This window comes from Doryrhamphus excisus, linkage group LG8, assembly GCF_037039965.1.
Source record: "Doryrhamphus excisus strain RoL-2023G ecotype Guam linkage group LG8, RoL_Dexc_Guam_v1.1, whole genome shotgun sequence".
In the NCBI taxonomy this organism is placed as follows: Eukaryota; Metazoa; Chordata; class Actinopteri; order Syngnathiformes; family Syngnathidae; genus Doryrhamphus; species Doryrhamphus excisus.
In genome coordinates, this window is record NC_136364.1 from 8812167 (window position 1) to 8834266 (window position 22100).

Consider the following 22100-nt stretch of genomic DNA (forward strand, 5'->3'; position numbering starts at 1 on the left):
TAAGATATTTTCAAGATGGCGGCCCAAGTACGCATGCGCAGTCTGAGTCGCTCGGATGGCAGATGTAGTGACACAGGAGTCGTGAGAAGTTTGAGGTATAAACTTATATAACTTAAGATATAGCTACACAATACGATATCAGATAATATTAAGTTACCTGAATAGGATTAGTTAAGTATATCTAGCTATCTGTCTGATTTCAATTATGTCCCAAATGATCTGTCATTCATATTAATATTGAATGTCTCCCTTGAATGGACATTTCCTTTCTTCCTGTGTGTTTATTAGCATGTTGTGCGTGTTTTTATCTGCAGTGGCGGATGCAGGGGGGCAGGCCGCTTGTGGAGGTGGTCCGCCTGGGCCTGCTGTCCTACCAGGAGGCATTGCAGCTCCAGCAGGTCTATGTCAAGCGGCACCAGGCCGGTCCGGCTCACGCTCTGCTGCTGTGTCAGCACCCTCCTGTCTACACCACAGGCATCCGCCAGAAACCCTACCCGCCCTCCTCGCTGGAACACCTGCGTCTGCTGGGAGCCCAGGTCCACAAAGCTGACCGAGGAGGACTCATCACGTTCCACGGCCCAGGACAACTCGTCTGCTACCCAGTCCTGAACCTGAGCTCCTTCAAGAAGGTCACACCTGCTATGTGCTATGTGACAGACCCTTTGTTGACCTCCTTAGTGACGTCATGTGTGTGTGTGTGCAGAGTGTCCGCTGGTACGTGTCACAACTGGAGGAAACCGTCATCTCGGCCTGTAGAAAATTCCATGTGGAGGCGGCCACGTCTCCTCACACCGGTGTTTGGGTCGGAGACAACAAGATTTGTGCTATTGGTACGTTGACACCCCATCCCCGCTTCTGGAAGTTCCCGTTTCATTTTTGTGTTTTTTTTTTAGGGATCCGCTGCTCCCGCTACGTCACGTCGCACGGCTTGGCTCTCAACTGCAACACCGAGCTGTCGTGGTTCCAGCACATAGTGCCGTGCGGCCTGGAGGGCAAGGGCGTGACCTCGCTCAGTGCCGAGCTGCACAGAGACATCAGCGTGGACGACGCCGTCCCTCACCTGCTGGACGCTTTTGCAGACAGCTTCCGCTGTCACTTGGTAGACACCCACGGCTCGGTGAATAATGAATGAATCAGTCAACGCACTGGGATGACAACGATGAGTCCAGGATGGATGACAGTGCTTTCTAAAAACATTAATAAAGCTGAGTATTTAAGAAAGTAAAAGTTGTTTTTTGTCTTTCTTAGGATTATATCTAAGTGTGCTGCATCCACCTGAAGAGAAGTCACGTGTCCATCCTTTCAGAATAAGAGACTGGAGTTGTTTCTATGAGGGTTGGTTGATATTGCACATTTTGGTTTACAGAGCTACTGTGGCAGGTTTTGTTTATGTGATTTTGCCTACAATTTGTTGAACATATAATGATAAAAAAAATAATGTAACATTTTTATTTTTAGATATTTATTTTGTATCATCAAAATCAATTAGTCCCTTTTATTACATACACTTGTTTCAACAAAATATAGTAGTGCAAAAATAACTAAGCAAAAGCAAAAATAATGCTAATGCTCTTGGTTATCGATACTATCGATATTTGTATCAATCCACCAATCCTAATTCCTGTTTCTGAGGTAAAGATGACACATCCGTGTTTGTGATGATTTCACCTGCTTATCTATTTATAATTGTGATCAAATTATTAAATTTCATTTTTGCATATTGGAGCATGACAACCCCTCAAAAATACTTTAGTCACCGTTTTTTTTTGTTAAACACAATGCACGAGCCAGGCGTTTGTTTTGAAAGGCACCCGGAAGTCTTGCTGACGTCTTCCGACGACTTGACAGTGTTTTGACTTAGTATTGTACAACTTTGCAAATAAACATTTGGCGCTGCTAATCAGCTGGTCTGTAAAGTAGCATTAGCGGGGGTGTTAGCAGTAGCAGCAGCAGCATCGTGCCAGCAGAAACATGGGAGTCACTGTCGCACCGCAGCATGAGCGACGCTAAGCGGGACGACGACGCCGTGAAGGCCGAGCTGAAGCTGCCTATCACCGGGGACAGGCAGGTGGACGAGGCGGTGCAGCGGTGGCTCAGCTGGGACAAGGTGAGGGCTAAGCCACCAGAAAGAGAGTTCATCTTCTGCTGTCAGTCGCTTATGTCTCATGCCTCCGCCTTGATTTACAACGTAACGGCTCAGGTGACAACATGCCCCTTTTATGTAATTACTATTAAAGACTTGAGGACATTAGGCCTTACACTTCAGCAGCCGAATGATGCTAGGGAACCTGACAAAAAAAAACCTTTGGATTGAGATGATTCAAAGTCTGTTTCAGTGTGGCAGCAAAAATCAAATAAAAGTTTGTCATTTGGTGTTCTGAGGGGACCTCTGGAAGATGAAGATGAATTGTCTCAAAAGGCCTGCTTTGTGGTGTGTAAACATTGTGACCTCATTTACACTAAAGGTCACACTAAAGGTGGTGACCTTTATGCAAATGTCAACTGCCGGATCACATGATCCCACGCACACACACACACAATATGTTGGTGAGTGTGTGATGTATTCCAGAATATTCACACTCGCGCTGAGTTGCTGGCTTTGGCGGTGTGTCCTCATGTGGACGAGCTGAAGACCAGACTGAGCGGCAGGTTGACCTTTGGCACGGCCGGCCTCAGAGCACCTATGGGAGCGGGCTTTAACCGCATCAATGATCTCACCGTCATCCAGGCCACACAGGTGAGTACTGTGGGAGAGCTTGAGTGGGTACTGTTAGACTCGTGTTGTGTGTGTGTGTGTTGCAGGGCTTGTGCGCTTACCTGCTCAGGTGTGTTCCGAACGCAGGCCGCAAAGGCGTGGTGGTGGGCTTTGACACCAGGGGGCGGCGTGAAAGTGGCTGCAGCAGTGAAAGGTAATTCCACGGGCTTGGCTGTTGCCATGGAAACACATTGCCCTCACCTGCCAATGTTGTTGTCAGGCTGGCGGCGCTCACGGCCGCCGTGTTGCTTAGCAGAGACGTCTGCGTGCACCTCTTCTCCAGCTACGTCCCCACGCCGTACGTGGTGAGAGACGCAAGGCGTCACTTCCTGTGGCAATGGGAGGAAAAGGGCGGAGCTTGATGCCATGTGGTGTGTTGCAGCCGTTTGGCATCATTGAGCTGGGCGCGGCGGCCGGTGTGATGATCACGGCGTCTCACAACCCTAAAGAGGACAACGGCTACAAGGTGAGCCGCCGCCAGCCACGCCCCCTTCACGTAGCACCAACCCAGCTGCTGCGCCCCCTCAGGTTTACTGGTGTAATGGAGCGCAGATCGCCTCCCCTCATGACAAAAATGTACTAAAAAGCATGGAGGACCATCTGGAGCCCTGGAGCGCTTCCTGCTGGGATACTGAGCTGGTCCACAGGAGCCCCCTGAGGAGCGACCCCCTGAGTCATGTCAATAGCCGCTACCTAGACCAGCTCACCAGCCTCTGCTTCCACAGGTAAGCCCCCAGCTCAGGAGCGTCCTCTTCTTCCTCTTCTCTTCTCCTCTCCTCCTCAGAGAGATCAACAGCAGAAGTCCTCTCAAGTTCGTCCATTCGTCGTTCCACGGTGTGGGACACGACTTTGTCCGTCAAGCCTTCCAGGTGTTCGGTTTCCCTCCCCCCATTCCGGTCCCAGAACAGAAAGACCCAGACCCAGACTTCCCGTCCGTGCACTGTCCCAACCCTGAAGAGGGAGAGTCTGTCCTGGTAGGACGTCATGTGCTGTCATGCTGCCGTCCTCATAGATGCATGAGGACGCATTGTTTCACGCATTGTCCTCTCGTCCAGGAACTCGCTCTTCATCTGGCTGAGAAGGAAAACGCCCGCATTGTCCTGGCAACGGATCCAGACGCTGATCGTTTAGCGGTGGCGGAGATGTGTGACAGGTGGGTGTGTCCTGGTGATGTGAGGGTCAGCTGGTGGTGATGGAGCTGGAAAGGGGCGTGGTCTGGCCGCAGGTGTCGTTGGAAAGTGTTCTCTGGGAATGAGCTGGCGGCGCTGCTGGGCTGGTGGATGCTGTTGACGTGGAAGGAGACGCACGGCAACCCAGCCGACGTTCAGCACGTATACATGCTCGCCACTACAGTGTCCTCAAAGATCCTGCAGGCACTGGCCTGCGTGGAAGGCTTCCACTTTGAGGTGCGTCCGCCACGACGGATGGCGATCAACAACGTTGACAAAGCTTTCCCGCCTGCTCTCAACAGGAAACGCTTCCTGGCTTCAAATGGATCGGAAACCGTATCCATGAGCTCACCGGAAGTGGGAAGACGGTGTTGTTTGCCTTTGAAGAGTCCATAGGTACGTGACGACACAAATCCCATGTCCTGGTATGTTGCCTAGGATGCGACGTGCACATGCCATGTGTGTGTGCGCAGGCTTCCTGTGCGGCGGTCTGCTTCCCGACAAGGACGGCGTGAGCACGGCTGCCGTGGTGGCTGAGATGGCTGCTTATCTCCACCATAGGAAGCTGAGTCTCCAGCAGCAGCTGCACAACATCTACCAGATGTGAGCTACTACTCTTCGCGACCGCACTTGATGTAGAGTAGATCATTTCCATTGAATGAGGGGGTCCACTTCCTTTCTGCAGGTACGGCCATCACATGTCCACAAGCTCTTACGTCATCTGTAACGATGCCGACACTGTCCACAAGATCTTCACTCGGATCAGAGACTTTGACGGCCGAGGTTCGTACCCCGACATGTGCGGCGGCGTGCAGATCGTCCACGTCAGAGACGTCACCACGGGATATGACAGCAGCCAGCCGGACCTTCGCTCGGTGAGACGCCGCTTTGTCCTCCATTTTGAGCGTAACTTTGTTTCCTCCTTAAGGTCCGAGACGTTTCCTGCACAGGTTCTCCCTGTGAGCAGGAGCAGTCACATGATCACCTTCACGTTGGACAACGGCGTCGTGGCCACGCTGAGGACGAGCGGCACAGAACCCAAAATCAAATACTACAGTGAGCTGTGTGCTCCGCCCGGAACCAGGTCAGCTTTGGCATTCAGAAGATGTGATTGATGATCTGTAATATTCTACACTGGTCACTGGGTGTATGTAATGTTGGGTGAGACACACAAGCACCAGACATGATCGCCGGAACAACAGGCTTTCATTGCAGGCTTGAATGATCTCACAGCAGGCACAATAATCTCTAACACGGGCCTTTGGCTACCGTAACCCACGCCAAGTTAAAACTCAACTATGAACCCCTGAAGTCACTTCCTGTCCGCCCCCACTGAGCTATCCTAGCACTGGAAGACATTTACAGCAACACACTTATTTATGTCTTAAATGACCTATTTTATTATGTCTACTACATTGGGTAATAGGACTTTTAAGCTGACTATAGGGGTGTTATTTTATGCCACAAAGGCTCTAATGTTAAACTTTTTAAGAAGTTTTTTTATGCTGTCTGAAAATATTCTAATTATAAATAATGAATCCTGTTTGGCAAAAATGCACTTATTACGGTTGCTTTTGGAATCAAATAACCACAATAAACAAAGGTAGTGTTAGAATGTAACCTTACATAATAAATGCTCTGTTAGGAGTGGACAGTGGCACCCCCCTCGAGAGCGAGACCCCCCCTCCTCCCCATGTGCCCCATCTGATCAGCTATTACTTAACATGAGTGTACGGGTTACAACAAGTAAACCATACACAAACATTTCACTGCTTTATTCATTTATTTCTGGCAGAGGCACGGATCAAAAGTATTTTTCCTCTCAAGGTAGAGGCATGCCAAGGCAAGAACGGTTTCACTGTTTTTGTGGTGCGGCGCCATAGTCAAAGCAGCCTCAATGCTGTCCTGTGTTGTCATACATGATGCACATACCAGAAACAGGCACTGGCCAAGGTCTTGACCTGTGATATATTCAATATTACACAATATTAAGAATTACTTTAGTTTTATTTTTAACACTTGCTTTTTCCATCATTTGTTTTGTCCACTTAATGTGAGCGGTGTGGGGGGTTCTGCATCCCTTGTGTAATAATAATAATAATAATAAATAATATATTTTATTTGTATCGCGCTTTTCAGAGTACTCAAATATGCTTTACAGTAGAGAAAAAAATAAAAATAGAGTTGAGTTAAAACAGTAAACAATGCATTAAAATACAATATCCAAACATTCATTCAAAGCTAAAACAAGGCTAAAAGCGGGGCAGGGGTATAAAAAGTTAGACATTAAAAATGGATTTAAACAGGTGGGTTATGAGTTGTTTTTTTGAAGGTGGGAAGGTCGGGGCAAGCACGGAGTGAATGGGGCAAAGAGTTCCAGAGGGTGGGGGCAGCGATGGAGAAGGCTCTGTCTCCCCAGGTTGTAGAGGGAACCCATCTGATCCTGAATCCTGTATCCTGACCTGATACCTGAATAAGCACTGAGATTTAATTTTTTTCCCCTCATGCTTGTAGCGCCCCTGAGGGAACGCCACCCTGGCCACTAGAACATTTTTTTTATTTCAAAATGTAAATATCCTCTAATTTGAGCCTCTCATGTATGGATATTATTAAGATTTCCTTAGTCAGCCACTAATATGTTTGTGTTTTAGGTAAAAGGTCAGCTTTGACTTTGAAAACAGTGATCATTATTTTTGCCTCTTTTCACACATGCCAGTTTTATAATGTTCAGATATCAGCGCCTTATTGATTCAGCAACAATGGTTGTGGAGTGTGGCCGTGGTCTCACTGACATCACGTCCTGTTTACCGTGTTTGCAGTGACCTGTGTTGTCTGGAGGCGGAGCTTAAGAAGGTGACAGACGCTTTGGTGGAAGAGTTTCTCGAGCCAGAAAGAAACAAGCTGGTTCGCCGCATAGTGTGACGCCACATTCTGCTGTGGGTATATTTATTTTTGTCGCTGCAAGTGAAGCACCACCAATGTTTACATGAACACAACATTTCCAAAAAAATAAACGAGGCAAAGTTCAACTTGTCTGTGGCGTCTTGAGTTGTAAGAAGGAACGACACGAGTCAGCGCGAGTCTGCCTGCAACGGCGGGGTGTCTTTGTGTGTGAAGTTGTGCATGATGCGCCAGCGGATCTGCTGCAGTTTAATGCCGTAGATGGCGGGGTTGACGAGAGGCGGCACCACCAGGAACTCGACGGCCAGCATGTTCTGCAGCAGCTGCATCTGGTCGCCGCCATAGCGAGAGAACAAGGTATCAAACACCAGCGATGTGGTGAAGATCAGCAGCGTGAGCAAGTGCGGCACGCACGTCTGAACAAACTTGCGGCGGTTAGAGTGTGACCTGAGCGAGGCGCGCACCAGGTGGGCGTAGGACACCACAATGAGGCCCGCCTGTGAGACGTGTAAGAACATCAGCAAGAAGCCGTAGATGTTGTTGATGGTGGTGTCGACGCACGACAATTTCACCACCTCCCAGTTGGTGCAGAACAACTTGCGGATATGGCGGCCACAGAGGGGCAACCTCGCCGTCAAGACCATGCCCACCACCGTCTCCAGCAGCGGAAAGCACCATGTCAGCAGCAGCAGCTGCGCCACCTTCTGCGACGTCATCACGACACGGTACTGCAGCGGCTTGCAGATGGCCATGTAACGGTCGAATGCCATGACAGTCAGGCTGGTGAACTCGCCGAAAACATAACAGTAGAGGGCAAAGACCTGCGCCAGGCAGCCGGTGTACGAGATGACGTGCACCTCGGACAGCAGGTCGCCCAGCAGTTTGGGGTAGAAAATGGATGCGCCGAAGATGCCGTTGAAGCACAGATTGCACAGGAAGATATAGATGGGCTCGTGCAGCGTCTTTTCCACGCACACAGTCACAATGAGCATCACATTCACCAGCAGGGTGAAGACGTAGGACGCCAGCGCCAAGGAGAAGTAGATCTGACGGCTGGACGCCGACCCATTGAGGCCGTGAAGGATAAACAACACATCCGATTGGTTTTCCATCACGCTTCACATGATCTTCTGAGTCAAGGAACACAATGCACAGTCAAAACGACCACAACAGAAAAGAAGGCGGAGGTCAAAGTGCACGCTTGGCTCCCCCTGAGCAACAAACGACACACCCGGCGCTCCCGGCCTGCTCTTATTGACCTGAGGAGCCATGACTGATGATGTCATAGAGGGCACACCCCCTTGGCAGTGACAGACACTTGACAGTTGACGGATGAAATGACGCCGTAGCCCAAAATGAATCCTCTCTTCCACTTCATTTTGATTGGTAGTTGCTAATTGCTTGTTGTGTCAATGTCCCTCCGGTCAAAGGTCACCCCAGCATGTCAACACGTGTGTCCCACAGAGACTAATCAACCATGACATCCTCAAAGGAAGTCCACAGCGTCCCCTCGGACCACCGGACCCTCATTAGCAATCCTCTTTATGGCTGTCAATCAGATGATTTAAGTGTCACAACACCAACAACATTTACCATTTAGGAATGGCTGTTTTATGTCAAATATTATGTGAAATATGTCCATCTTTGTGTCTTTTAAACGTTACACAAAAATAATGACTTTACTTTTGTCTTAACGGACTTTCACTCAACTTTCACTCAATAATTTACCTCAATAATTTATCCAAGCAGGCTTCATCAGTTCATGCTCAAAGACGAGGTAGGACTGTTCTAGCCTGAGGAGATAAAACCAAAAATGGTTTCACTCTTCTGTGATGCAAAACGACAGTTGTTAAAATACACCAGAGTGATACCTCTTCCAGGCGAAGACAGTCATTTGGAATAAACATTGGATCATGCACCATCCCCACAGACTACTGGTGTCCTGCTCGGATGAGAGGTACACCTATCTTGGCAGTCTTGGCATGAATGGATGTCTTCTAAGACAACAGCAGAGCATCTCAATATGTTAAAAGGCACTACACTGATGATGGAGATGTCATGCAACATCATCTCTTTCTTGATCAAGTCCACTGTACTCTGCAGAAGGAAGAGGTGTGACTGTCGTGTCATACCACGCTGATATCGATAATAGCCGTGTACAGGTCTCGCAATATCTTAATGACTCTCGTTTTGCATCCAAAGACAAAGTGAAACCATTTTTTTGGGGGGGGGGTAGTTGCACACTTTTTTGATGCAAAACGACAGTCGTTAAGATTCATTGGTGTGGGGCCCTCCTATTGAGGGATGGTATTAGATCCAAGTATGTATTTCAACCCTCACCCCCAAGTAGAATACATACAAACATGATGAGGGAGACTCCACACAAACAGTTGGGGGGGGGGGTGTTGCCTCTACCTGAGAGTATAAATATTTTGGGATGGTATATCCAAGTATGTATTTTGACCCCCCCGTAGAATATGAATATTAATAGATAAATAATATATATAAATACAGTATAAATATTTAGGGATGGTATCGGATCCAAGTATGTATTTCAACCCCCCCTCCCAAAATAGAATATAAATATTAATAGATAAATATTAATATATATAAATAGAGTATAAATATTTAGGGATGGTATCAGATCCAAGTATGTATTTCACCCCCCCAAGTAGAATATAAATATTAATAGATAAATATTAATATATATAAATAGAGTATAAATATTTAGGGACGGTATAAGATCCAAGTATGTATTGTACTTGGGGGGGGGGGGGGGGGGGATTGAAGTACATACTTCCATACTCAGATCCAAGTATGTACTTCAGTAAGCTTGCTTACTCGAGACAAAGGTGAAGTCAAAGCATCTTTGCTTCAGGGCAAGTGTGACATGAAATGTCAGATGATTGACAGCGTCATCAGGAAGTACAAACAAAGCACATTGTGATGTCACCGTAGGAAGCTGAGTGGACAGAGACCACAGACTGCGGTTTCATCACATCAACCACCAGAACCCCGAAGAAATGGACTGCTCGACCCAGTGAGCTTATGTTGAACCACAAACCATAAAATGGTGTCAAACTGCCGCACATGTCCAAAACCAACTCAAGGCCGCAGAGGTTATCTTTGCAATGAACGAGCAGGCTGCTGTTAAAAGCCGTGTAACCATGGCTACATCCTTCCATGATACTCAAGTTGATAAAATGCTTTGAGCGTCCTCCAGATGATAAAAGCTCGGCCCCCATGGGACTCATTACTGACACAATGATGCCATCATCCCACAGGTGATTAAGTGCTACACCTTCAGGGAGGCTCTGCTGTTGTTGCAGTGAAATAATGGCCCATTAGAAGAACTTGAAATATCTGAACATTTTTATTTTACACTTTAAACATAAAAAAAACAAGTCAGCATTCGGTTCCATCATCTTCCAGACTGCCACAGAGCGCGCCGTTGCCTCGTGTGCATCAACGCCTTCAGTTCCGACTCAACCAGCTCAAACGCTTCCCATAAGATCGCCTCCATCTGCTCGCCGCCACACGTCGTCGCAGCAAGCTGAGAGAACGAGTGAACAACTCTAATCTGCCATTCAGCCTTGTTAGCTCAATTTCTCACCATGACAAACTGGATGCTGAATAAAATATCTTAGTTTTGTGTTATAACTGTATTTTAATAATATGCCAAAGGCTTACAAAAGACAATGGCCCCCAGAGCTACACTTTGGACACCTTTGTTCTTGGCCAATGACTTACGTGATTGAACATGTCCATGGCTTGTCTCGTCGTTCGTCTCAGCTCATCAGCGACCTGCTCGCACTGCGACAAGCTCACATGCTCCACACCATATGCAGGGCCTGCAGACAAAAAGGTGGCAAAGACGGTCACAAGGTGGTGCTCAAAGTGTGACAGCTATGGACGAACCGGAAGTTACCTGGCTGAGAGAGGGCGGGACTTTCTGATGGAGCCGAGGCGACAGAACACGACTCGGCTGACGGCACGCGTGGTGCTGAAAGCAACCGTTTCAAATCATTGTCAACTGACGACATGAACCAACTCACCAAGCAGTGCCCCCCTTCCCACCTTCTCCTACAACTTCTTCCTGTGTCTCCTCATCTGTAGACACTTTGGTGGTGATGTCACTCAGGCTGGAACCGAGGATGTGATTGGTCAGAGTGTCGTCCATGCTACTGAGTGGTGACATCACCACCTCAGAGGGTGTGGCCATCAGCTGAGGGTTTCCAGCAGGTGTCTGGGACGACACCGACGTCTCGCTGAAGAGACAAAGCTTGTTTAAAAGGAGTAAAAAACCACAAAATTATCTTAGCGGATACCTGCTGCTCTGGTCCATATGCGGATCATGTCTGATGGTCTGGAGGTCACAAGTCAAGACTTGCTCCCTGTCCTCCGCTCGAGCCGGACCGACGGGTGGGTCCTGACTGGCCTTGGCTCTGGAGCTGGCTGTGGTTCCCAGGTAGCCGAGGTGTGGCACCCCCTGTTGGACAGTGTCCAGTGTCCTGGAGGGGGCATCTGAAAAGGAGAAAATGACTGATGTGACTCCTTAAGGTGAACGGTGAATCATGTGACAGCCAGCCGACATGTGAAATGACCCAAACACCTGACACCAGTGTGACTTCGCAACTGACACCAACCCACACACACAACCACAACCACACTGACTGCATTGGAAGACCACCACAGTGCGTCGTCTGCGTGGTGGCTGATGGCGATGCAAACGGGAGATCATGGAGGAGGAGCGTCTTCGTCGGGTGATGGATCTGTTAGATGTCACTGTTGTATCACACACACGTACACACATGTAGCTGCATGTCAGAAAGTTGTGTCAGTGGTGTTCAACTAGGAAGCTCTCCGGTGCAGAGACATCAACAAAGCTGCAGCTCCACTAAAAGGTCACTCATCTCTTCATCCACTCTAGGATCAAAACATCTAACCCTTTGGTCTAAATAACTATATTAAATATCTGCTACATGACTCACCGTTGTTTCCTTCTTTCTCTGTCAGATCAGACGTTGCAGCAGCGCCAAGCGACTCGGAATTCACCTGGCAACAAACACAACCGACAGTCAGGCTTTGACCTTTTGTGTTTGCCGAGTTGTGAGAGTGATCGTACCGTTGTGTTGCCGACGTCCTCTGATATCATACTCGGAATGGTGATGGTGGTTGCGGCTTTGCTCGGCACCCCCCTTTAAAAGAATGGCAGATTACATCAAAGAAAGTTGCATCAGGCTGAAGCGTCCATGCGTACCTGAGGCGGTCCTGAAAGCGGGACAGGAAGCGTGTGGAGATGCTGAGACGCGGGTTCAAAAAGAATCTGTCCTCAGCCGGCTTCACGGCGCGCAGATCAGTGTCAAACTTTTCTGAAAAGGTCAAATGTAACAGAGGTCAGGATACAGAGGCCCCCCCAGTGATGACTGAGCGGGTCCATACCTTCAGTTGGAGCAGAACTTTGGTCCTCGTCCTCATCCGGGCCTGAACTGGCCTGACTCAGAGAGTCCATGTCTGCTGAGAGACAAAGGCATCTCTAACACTGATAACTGCACGAGTCGCTGCACCATTGCGGGACACTGACCGGTGTCGTGCTGCGGCTCAAAACTGCCTCCTGACCCCTCGAAGCAGGCAGAGTCCGGGCTCAGCTGACTGGTCCAACTTGGCTCCACCCCTTCTTCTCCGCTCTTTGACAAGCTCAAAGAAGACACATGCTGGACATCAAAATCCCTGAAGGTAAAGAGCATGTCGCTGAAGATCACATGACAGGCTGACCCCACCCACACCTGGTGACACCACTCACCTGTCAGTGGTGGACGAGAAGCAGGTCCAGTCACCACCTGCAATCTGCACATCACGGTCAGTCACACGACCCGTTAATGTTTGATCATCTCGATCATCTCTCCATCTTACTCTCACCTCCGCCGCCTCTTCCACCTCCTCTTCCACCTCCCCTTCCTCCTGCGGGCTCCTGCTGGGACTGGTAGAGAAGTTCAAGCAGAGGGTCGAAGGGTCCATTCCTTCCAGCCAGCGATTCCGCACTTGATGTTCTGGATGTGGTTGGGCTTGGAGGCAGCCAGCAGTCTGACCTTGCTGATGGGTCACACACCACAAAACACACTCTGAGCACAAACTTCACCCCACCGAGAACCACTCATCGCTAACGGACCAGTTTTCGGAACCACAAGGGCAGCTTGCCGTTCGATTGCAGTGGCGGAGGTCCTGGAATGACAAGACAAGTCACGCCAACAAATCCAGCGATCCCCAATAACGTAAATAATATAAAACCTCATCTGTGACATCACCTTCGGGGCTGCGTCTGGCTGGTGTTTGGAGCTTTGCCCGCTCCTCCTCTATGTGAGCTAGCAAGCAGGACGGCGTAGTGATGAAGGTTTCCCTCCTGTAACAAAGCTATGTCAGACAGCAGCCGACCGAGGCAGCATGACACGCCACTCATCCTCATGACGCTCGTCACCTGATGCTGCTGGGGGCCTTTGTCGCCAACGGGGCCCGCCTGCTTCTCATGGTGCTGGTCATGTGGGAGTCTAGCCGCCACACAAATACGCAACTACATGCACAAACATCATATCGGTAAGACCGCATGGAAGGTTCAGGTTACCACGGCGGAGCGTGGTTTACCTGTCCCTGGCCACGGTGATGAGGTGTCTGCAGTCTTGACTGAATTTCATACACGTCACAACCTCTGAGGACGAAACATAACAGTGACCACGCGGGCACGCCAAAGACAAAACATGTGTTTCCCAAATATTCCGTTACAATAACGGCTCCCCTCGTTTATCACGGTTAATCGGTTCCAGACCTAACCCGTGTGAATTACAGAAGTAGGATTCAATATTAAGTGGAATAATTTCATAATTATGGCTGATCACAATCTTCTAAGTATGGTTTTTAACATTATTAGAGCGCTCAAGACATGAAATAACATCCCTATAGTCATCATTACATTTGTATTACCCAATGTAGTAGATCAGAGAAATTAATATATGTTAGACATTAATAAGCTAACAGACTTGGGGGCCATCCATAATTTTCAACATTTTCACGAGCGTACAAACCCTACGAGGGGGTAGGGTGGTTAAGACATCAACGTACGCTTTTTTGAAAACCAGAAAATGTCGATGTCTGTATGTTCGAACCGCGGGACGCAGTCAAATTTTAGCGCGAATAGACTGGTCCCCTGTCGTCTTATGCTGTCGTCTTATACATGTCCACGCGATACTCCACGTAGCTCTGCGTACTTCGCATTCCAACACAACAATCAGACAATGGCCGACCCCGGTGATTTCGATTACCTATTTTCGTTCATCAAAAAGAGAACTGCTGCCATTCATCGCTCACCGAGCAATGCATATGAACAATACATCAATGTTTACTGCTTTGTGCGTTCGGAAAGAAAGCGGAAGGACGCTGTAGCGGCTGACCAGGCGGCTTGGAAAGGTTCCAAATCAAAGGAATCGAGCAGGGCGGATTTGTTCCGAAGTGCCGTTGCGAAAATGGAGAAGATCAAAACTAAACAGACCATCCTGAACCTATTCGCCAGCTCTGTGTTTATTTTCTATATTTGGGCATGGACCTGGCTGTGATTTCCATTTTCTGAATTACTCTGTGGTGGTGAATTTGACTTTGTGGACAGTGCAGTAACAATCAATGTGTCCATCATTTCAAAGAAGATTTTATCTCCTCAGGCTTTTGGAAACCAGGGGCAACTCTTCTGCTCCTTGAGTAATCATGTGTGTATACAAGAAGTATTGCCTTGATTAAAAAATCCTGTGGAAAACAGTTGTTGCATCAGGACTTTTCTACATGTATCATTTGATAGAAAGAACAATACAAAAAGATCAAATTTGTAATACATTTGTATTTTCTTGAAAGAAAAATACAGTAAACCTCGGATATATCGGATTCAATTGTTCCCACTGGTTTGTTCCCACTGGCGATATCCGTTATATGCGTATACCGGAAAATGTCCGCCACATTCATTACACGGACGCGCAATGCCATGGGGGAACTTTCTTTGATCCATGTTCACAGCCAAAGCTGAAGATTATAACATCTTTGTAAGAATTACAGACATGTAGTACATGAGCATGTACAACGAAATAAAAAAAAAATCTCAAATCTGTAGAAATGCCTTCTTGTTGCTATTAGGGAGGTTTAGAAACCAAACGATAAACGTAAGTGCAAACGATAATGACGTCACATGCTATTGAAATGTATGGGAACTTGCCGACTTGTCAATAGCCTGTGACGTCATTATCGTTTGCGTTTACGTTTATCGTTTGGTTTCTAAACCTCCCTAATAGCAACAAGAAGGCATTTCTACAGATTTGAGATTTTTTTTTATTTCGTTGTACATGCTCATGTACTACATGTCTGTAATTCATACAAAGATGTTATAATCTTAAGCTTTGGCTGTGAACATGGATCAAAGATGGATCAAAGGCCACGATGCAGCCATCCGATATATGCGAGGGAAATTGGAACGGGACTGGAGATTTTGTCCGAAATAGGCGAAATCCGTTATATGCAATGAATTTTTATTGGAAATGCATTACAGAAAAATTGTTTCTTTTTTTTCTGTCCGTTGTGAGCGAATTTCCGATATATCCGAGGTTTACTGTACAAAAAAAGAGGCATTTAATATAATTTTTTATCTTGTTCATGTTCAATACAATGTTGATGGGCAGTAACTGATTGACCAGAGTCCCAAAATACAGCCAGAGAACACTATTGGATTGGATATGTTCGAATTTCCTGGCTGTATTGGGTCAGTTGGTCATGGACCTATCAACATTTTTCATTTGGGATTGTACTCTTTTTAGGGGGGGGGGGGGGGGGGGGGTTTGCTCAAAAGAGTACTCTTTGTACTCTTCTGAAAATGTTGAAAATTATGGATGGCCCCTTAGCGGTTATTGCCGTTTTTTCCTGGACAGCGTACTTATTGGACAATTTGAGACCAACATAACGGCACATTTCACTCTTAACAAGCAGTTGGTCCTGTTGTGGGCCACCCGGCCACAATTTAAGACTCACAAGCGGTTCTCTCGTGTTTGTGACATAAAAACACACATAAAATGAAGCGACAGAAAAATAGTGTGAATTTCTAAACATTTGTTTTGCTTTTTACTTTGTGTCTCCAAAAATTAAATGTACGTGTGTCATGGCCAATCATATACCTCCACAAATAGATTGCAGTGCTGTGGAAAACACTGCACATTAATCAAACAGATCTCCCTTTATTCGTCCTAAAGGTGAGCTGGATTTACTCACCTGAATGTCCAAACAAGGTGGCAACGCACTCTCCTGACTTGTAGTCCAAGATGGAGATGTTTTTGTCAGAGGAGCTGGTGGCGAGGAATGAGCCTGATGGATCCAAGTGGAGCTGCAGCAGGAGAATGTCAGCCAATCAGTTAAGCAAGCGTGATCAGCTGATGCCATGAAATCGTGGCTCAAATTGCGAAACTTTCACCTTCAGCAAAGCTCCTTCGTCACTCGTTGATCCTTTCAGACACTTCTTTAGCTTTCCTGTCTCCACGTTGTACACCCTGAAGACACACACACATTACTTCATTAACCTCTTACAGGTACTAGTACAGGTACTTATATCTTCACATATGAACATCCACATTAACAATGTCGCTGCTGTGTTAACATTGTGGCATTTTGCTGCCCCCAGTGGCTGAAAGAAAATACAACGTTAAAACTCCCCTCTCTCGTTTTAGAAGCGCTCTACAGGACCCTACACAACTTCTAACCACTGCAACACATTTTTGCGGTTGGAGATGTACCTCAGTTTTAAGGTCACTGTCTGTTCTCATTTATTTTCTGTCATACAGAGACAAATGTTTTTGTGCCATTTCAAATTGAAATACTATTGGGGAAACTTCATTTATCTGTAACTGTACCGACCTGACCTCGAAACTGAAGCCAGCGAAATGCAACAAACAGTGACGCATACAAAGCGTATTCACAACTCAGACTGAATGGCGAGTATGAGAAATTCATGCAGGTCAGGTACATTAAGGGAAGAAAATGCTCAGCTTTTGTGTAAACAGCTTGATTTATCCATCCATCTATCTATCCATTTTCTATACCGCTGGTCCTCACTAGGGTGATGATGGATGATGATGATGGAACCTATCCCAGCTGTGTTCAGGCTTTAATGTAAGGAAGGTTTTACTGTGCTCACTGATGGCGTGAAAGTTCTGACTGGAAAAAATACGAGCATGTTTATTTTTTAATATAGCTTGTCTTAGCCATAAATAAAAACTGTCCACACACGGAACACACTCCCGTGACCCTCCTTCAAAATAAGAGCACAGACATGGGGCAGTCTGCGTAAAGAAAACAAGGAGTGTCAAAAATATCTTCCATATGCAGTCGAAATTTCATGGCACGCACAGGCATTACAGTTTGTTGAAGCCTTTGTAGCAATGTGTGCAGAGGCTGACATCCCGTTAGAAAGGTTAGCCAGTTTAGTACCAATAAATGTGCTTTACAATTTGAGACGAGTGTATTTCATTATATGGGTTAAGGTTTGTTGCTTTTTATACAAAACTCAGCTGAATTTAATTTTATATGGTTTTATATCATCATATCGGGATACATCCTACAAATATTGTGATATATGAGGTCCATATCACCCAACCCTATTTTTTTTGTTATTGTTAGAAAATGCTGAGGGCCAGAAAATAAAAACTCAGCACTTTGGACACCGCTGTTTCTTTAAGGAAAGCGCAAGGATGCAGCTAGTGCAACAGTAGTTTGACCTCACCGGACATTTCTGTCCTGACAGGCAATAGCGACGTGTGTCCTTGAAGAGTCCAAGTCCATGTCGTGCAGTGCTACCTTTTCCACCACATGATGTGCCCTGCAGAAGGAGACGTCCTCCTCTGCCACCTGAACACAAATATACACATACGTACACTGATGACAATTCTACAAACCCTTGTCATACGGGACTACCGGGGGTCATAGTGGCAGTGAAGTCAGACCCGCTCAGCTGTCTGGAAGTAGATGCTCTTATCGGCTCCACAGCTCACCATCCGCACCTCTGGACTTTCACCTAAGAACATGGCCGCAGTGAAAAGTCTCCATGTATTCTTGTTCCTTCAAGCGTGTCTCAGAGAAAGTTACCTGCAAACTTGAGGGCGATGATAGAGGCGGAGTGATCGTTGAGAGTCTGTACCAGACTGTAGTCCTTCTCCACGTCAAAGACGTGAATGAGTCGGTCTCTGCTGGCGGTCGCGAGCAGCTTCACACCTGACACACAAACGTTCAGATGAGCACGTCACAGCTACAAAGAAAGGTCTGTATTTGGTGACATTGGACCTGCGGAAGTGGGAGAGAACTCCAGAGACAAGACCTCGGAGTCGTGCGCCTCAATCTTGACCAGCTCATCCAGAAACTCCAAATCAAAGATCCTGAATTGAGAGCAGTTTGTGAGAACCTCCTGTCCTTTTTAGTCTGTTTGCTTACAGAGCCAGGGACACATCACATGACCTCACCGCAGGTTTCCACAGCGGTCTCCAGTCGCCAGGTGTCGTCCATCGGGACTGAGCCCCAGCACTCTGATTCCAGCCTTTCCATCAGCCCCTGCTGCCTCCGACTTGTCCCCATCCCCCTGGAGGTGCTGCGCGCCACCCCCCACATGTAAAATCCTCAGCAGGTCCTGAAGGAACAAAAAAGCGTTGCTAACATCCCAACAAAAAAACTAAAACGTGTGCATTACTTTGCTGTAGAGGTTGTTGTGTCGGGGGGCGGAGTCAGCATGCCACAGTCTGATGGTGTTGTCGGATGAGCAGGTGAGGAAGGACGAAGGAGGCAGACAAGCCAGAGAGGGATCTGGCAGCTGTGGATACACCTGAGGACGAGACGGTTTCATGTCACAGCATCGCTACAAAAAGATTGCTTGCACATTGACTTGTGTTTCATAGCAACTGTCCCAACAACAAACTCTCATCCTCCATCTTTGATAAATCACGTGATGTTAATGTTTACGTTTTACTGCGCATGCTCCATTGACCATTCTGTTTGATTATAGCGCCGCATGTAGACCAGAGACTGGAATATTACTTTCCATGTATACCACTGTTTTTGGAAAAGTAATTCAGAAAGATTCCATTCGGACAGCCGAAAAACCATGTAACCGTGGCTACTGGCGGGTCTAGAACCAATTAACCTTTACAATCGATGTGACTCCTTTGGGTCTCAATATTTATGTCGACAATAGTAGTTGTCGCCGCCCCAAGGAGGTACTTCACTAATATTAAAAACACGGTGGACCGCACTTTGGTAAGTGGTTGGACAAAACAGATGAGAACATAACCGTGAGCGACTGTTGAGAAAAGTAAAATCCTACCTGGAGGTCCCACACACAGCTGCTGTGATACAGAGCGGAGTACAGTTTCTTCACGTTCTTCACGTCTGCAACATCCCAAACATAAACGCTATGGTCGCTGTACACGCAGCTCAGGTGTCCGGACGTGGCGTCATACGTCAGAGCCACGGTGTCAGGATAGTGGGCTGCAGGTTTGGAACTTGAAGGACTGCCACAGGATGGAACCACAAAGTCAAGTCACTGTTATCACCATGGTCGGCGACATGACACCACTGTACCAATACCTGGGCTGCATAAGCTCCACCCCCTGGCGGTGAGGTCGAGGGAGGGTAGTGATGTAGTGGAGGTTTGAAGACGAGAACGCTCGGATTATACCACCGGAACAACCACAGAAAATCAAGTCCTCGGTCAGCACCAAGCAGCTCGCCGACGTCGTCTGTCAACACCCACATCACTGATGAGTGGAGCGCAACGCAGCACCCATATGCCACGTGGCGCACAACACAGTGAGCGAATCCCCTTACCTCGAGGTCAACCCAGGCTTCAAGCTGCCGGCTGGCGTTGAAATGACAAAGCAAGGCAGAGCTGGTGATGCAGTAGGTGTTGGATGCCATGCGGCCACGCCCACACGCCACTCCACTGAAGACACACTTGTTATGGTCGCCCAGCAACCCTGACCGACCAATAAGGGGAACTGTGCTGTTGACCTACAAAGCAAATAACATCCGCCACAAGACGGGGAGGGCTGTGATTGATCAGATTGTGCATGAGATACAGTTGACTGACGTTACCTGCTGCTCCTTGGAGGCGTTCAAGTACCAAAATTTGACATGTCTGTGGCCGGCGGTGACAAAGTAGCTGTTATCCTGGGAGAAAGAGATGGCCGACACTCTGCTGGACACTTTATTGGAGGCAATGATTGACCCCTTCTGCACAAGGACACACACACAGCTACAATCAGTGATCAATAAAAAGTGATGACATATATGTATGTGTACTTACCCGCCAGTCCCACACACACACATTCATGTCATGCTGGTATCCCACGGAGACAATGTAACAGCTGCTGGTGGAAAAGGCCACACAGGAAACTCCATATTTATGATTCTGAACTTCAGCAACTTGACCTCCGCCGACCTCCCACACACGCACACAGGGCATGTGACCGCTCTGAAACACATTAACACACCAACAGAGGTGATGCTGTTAGCATCATGTTGCTGTTAGCATCATGGTGGTACCTCGCCAGTGACCAGATGTTTGCCATCGTGAGAGAACGCCAGCGCACTGAAAGGTTTTCTGAAACAAAACATCTTCCAGCTGATTATTGCAAAATATTGATCAGTCACACATCCAAGACGAACAGTAAGCAATGACAAACCTGGACGTGTTGATAATGTGACTTTGTTTGTTGGTCTGCGGGTGGACCAACACGACCACACACCTGACGCACAGAGAGTTGTCATTAGCCTGGTCTTCCGACAAGTCGTTGTTAGCGAAGAGAGCTTACCCTGCGGGATAGGCAACCAGCCCAGAGTTTGGGTCAGAGGTCAAGCCACTGCTGCTGACTGTGCTGATCCCAAGAACTTTCTCAAGGCGCACCTGGGAAAAAAACATTATTGGTACATAAATTACCTAAAAATGTTGTTTCGACCCAAGCGGTTTGGTTTGTAAAAACTTGCTTCAAACTAGTTAAGCAGACTTCCCCAATTGCAGTGCATTACAAAAAGGAAAGCCACCAACTTGTGAGTAAAACCTGACAATGCAAAAATGCTCACAAAGGGCAACACACCACCATCATCAATAACAAAAATTGTATCCTTGAACATGTGAAAGTATAGGCTCCTTTATAACTGACAGTGATAACTCGCATTTCACTTTATTACTTGCGTTTAATTTTGTATGTCATCTTTTTATTGCTGTATTTTATATGCCATTCATGTGTGGCTTGTTAATCTGGACCTCCTGCAGTCAAACAGATAAGCAGGCAGACAGAAAAATATGTAGTTAAATAGGCTAGTCACAAGCGTCTCAAGTTAGTAGTATGATGATGGCGTTCCTAAAATGATGGTGTTCAAGGCGGTCATGTGAGTCAAACAGGGGTCGTGACGTCAGAAATCAGGACATGGTGTTTAGTTATTTCAGCTACTGTTTACAACTCCGACCTCAAAAGTTTTCGAAGTGTACTTAAATAGTTACCCAGAAAAGCATCAACGGAGCTAAATTATGTACACATTTGAATAGTTGTGTTAGTCTGAGGTTAGCTGCTTCAACTGCTAACGGTAACGGTAACAAGGATAGCAGCTAGCAGTGTTAGCATCGCGCTAACCCACCCGGTTTCCGGTGGTCCTGTGCCGACCCTGTCGGCTCTTCCTCCGTGCCGCTTGCTTCCTCTTTGCCGCGTACAGCGCACCGGAGTCCGCGCGCTCTGCCATGACAGAGCCTTCACACTGACTTTTGGGAAGTCACTAGGCCATAAAGTGAGTTATCAGGGCGGGGCTGCCTCACAGCTGAGACCTTGTAAGAAAACGGAAATCGGACACTGAATTAATGCAGCATGGATGGCGGGACGCGTGTTCAAATGGAGCCACGCCTACTGTGCCAAACATACGCCAATCCCTAGTTACACAACTAACCAATGACAAGCCACCAATTGCCTGAACGGCCAATGAAATGCGGGAGCCCGCCCTTTCCACTATCTGTCAATAGATTGAGATGAAATGAGCTCAATGATGAACAAATACTTAATCACTTAGAATGCTGAATTGTTTTTAACAAAATAAAACTACTGTATTTGTTTATTTTAAGAATTCAACATTCAAACACCGAATGCACAGATAATTATTGGTCTCAGTCATTCATTCATTTTGTACACTTGTCCTCACGAGGTTGGCCGGGGTGCTGGAGCCTATCC

At 47.2% G+C, this 22100-nt stretch overlaps 4 protein-coding genes across 5 annotated transcripts; 2 read left to right on the forward strand and 2 right to left on the reverse strand.

Annotated features, from left to right (window-relative positions):
* Window position 1: 1 nt before the first annotated feature.
* Window positions 2–1212, forward strand: lipt2 (lipoyl(octanoyl) transferase 2). Its single transcript, XM_058080306.2, has 4 exons — window positions 2–95; window positions 315–629; window positions 704–830; window positions 894–1212. The coding sequence occupies exons 2-4, from the start codon at window positions 321–323 to the stop codon at window positions 1130–1132; spliced, it is 675 nt and encodes a 224-aa protein (XP_057936289.2). The 5' UTR covers window positions 2–95; window positions 315–320; the 3' UTR covers window positions 1133–1212.
* Window positions 1213–1818: 606 nt separating this feature from the next.
* pgm2l1 (phosphoglucomutase 2-like 1) lies at window positions 1819–6953 on the forward strand. The gene is made up of 14 exons (XM_058080703.2): window positions 1819–2107; window positions 2570–2737; window positions 2803–2909; window positions 2976–3060; window positions 3138–3221; window positions 3284–3480; window positions 3540–3729; window positions 3811–3908; window positions 3981–4161; window positions 4227–4320; window positions 4398–4527; window positions 4610–4799; window positions 4875–5008; window positions 6744–6953. The coding sequence occupies exons 1-14, from the start codon at window positions 1997–1999 to the stop codon at window positions 6844–6846; spliced, it is 1872 nt and encodes a 623-aa protein (XP_057936686.2). The 5' UTR covers window positions 1819–1996; the 3' UTR covers window positions 6847–6953.
* Window positions 6867–7949, reverse strand: LOC131134961 (olfactory receptor 4E1-like). Its single transcript, XM_058080705.2, has one exon. The coding sequence runs from the start codon at window positions 7935–7937 to the stop codon at window positions 6996–6998; it is 942 nt and encodes a 313-aa protein (XP_057936688.2). The 5' UTR covers window positions 7938–7949; the 3' UTR covers window positions 6867–6995.
* A 2236-nt stretch (window positions 7950–10185) lies between these two features.
* wdr62 (WD repeat domain 62) lies at window positions 10186–21756 on the reverse strand. 2 transcript variants are annotated; one of them, XM_078792736.1, is made up of 34 exons: window positions 21520–21756; window positions 20697–20788; window positions 20568–20630; window positions 20428–20485; window positions 20189–20356; window positions 19978–20115; window positions 19711–19893; window positions 19471–19622; window positions 19208–19394; window positions 18578–18709; window positions 18354–18517; window positions 18178–18269; window positions 17983–18108; window positions 17841–17911; window positions 17621–17745; window positions 16316–16391; window positions 16117–16228; window positions 13465–13528; window positions 13301–13393; window positions 13131–13225; window positions 12995–13047; window positions 12745–12918; window positions 12629–12672; window positions 12410–12555; window positions 12268–12342; window positions 12086–12197; window positions 11951–12023; window positions 11817–11880; window positions 11500–11610; window positions 11154–11349; window positions 10903–11093; window positions 10754–10828; window positions 10576–10676; window positions 10186–10378 (listed from the first exon to the last, which is right to left on the reverse strand). In XM_078792736.1, the coding sequence occupies exons 1-34, from the start codon at window positions 21619–21621 to the stop codon at window positions 10247–10249; spliced, it is 3840 nt and encodes a 1279-aa protein (XP_078648862.1). In that variant the 5' UTR covers window positions 21622–21756; the 3' UTR covers window positions 10186–10246. The 2 variants fall into 2 exon arrangements, with proteins under 2 accessions (XP_078648862.1, XP_078648863.1); XM_078792737.1 differs by having other exon boundaries at window positions 12268–12339; window positions 21520–21755.
* Window positions 21757–22100: the final 344 nt, after the last annotated feature.

Coding starts and splice junctions, on each gene's coding strand:
- lipt2 (XM_058080306.2), top strand. CDS start 321: ATGCAGGGGGGCAGGCCGCTTGTGGAGGTGGTCCGCCTGGGCCTGCTG. Junction 630..703: donor ACCTGAGCTCCTTCAAGAAG/GTCACACCTGCT, acceptor GTGTGTGTGCAG/AGTGTCCGCTGGTACGTGTC. Junction 831..893: donor CAACAAGATTTGTGCTATTG/GTACGTTGACAC, acceptor TTTTTTTTTTAG/GGATCCGCTGCTCCCGCTAC.
- pgm2l1 (XM_058080703.2), top strand. CDS start 1,997: ATGAGCGACGCTAAGCGGGACGACGACGCCGTGAAGGCCGAGCTGAAG. Junction 4,162..4,226: donor TGGAAGGCTTCCACTTTGAG/GTGCGTCCGCCA, acceptor TGCTCTCAACAG/GAAACGCTTCCTGGCTTCAA. Junction 4,528..4,609: donor CTGCACAACATCTACCAGAT/GTGAGCTACTAC, acceptor TCCTTTCTGCAG/GTACGGCCATCACATGTCCA.
- LOC131134961 (XM_058080705.2), bottom strand. CDS start 7,937: ATGGAAAACCAATCGGATGTGTTGTTTATCCTTCACGGCCTCAATGGG.
- wdr62 (XM_078792736.1), bottom strand. CDS start 21,621: ATGGCAGAGCGCGCGGACTCCGGTGCGCTGTACGCGGCAAAGAGGAAG. Junction 19,623..19,710: donor AAGCCTGGGTTGACCTCGAG/GTAAGGGGATTC, acceptor GGGTGTTGACAG/ACGACGTCGGCGAGCTGCTT. Junction 13,048..13,130: donor AGCCAGACGCAGCCCCGAAG/GTGATGTCACAG, acceptor TTGTCATTCCAG/GACCTCCGCCACTGCAATCG.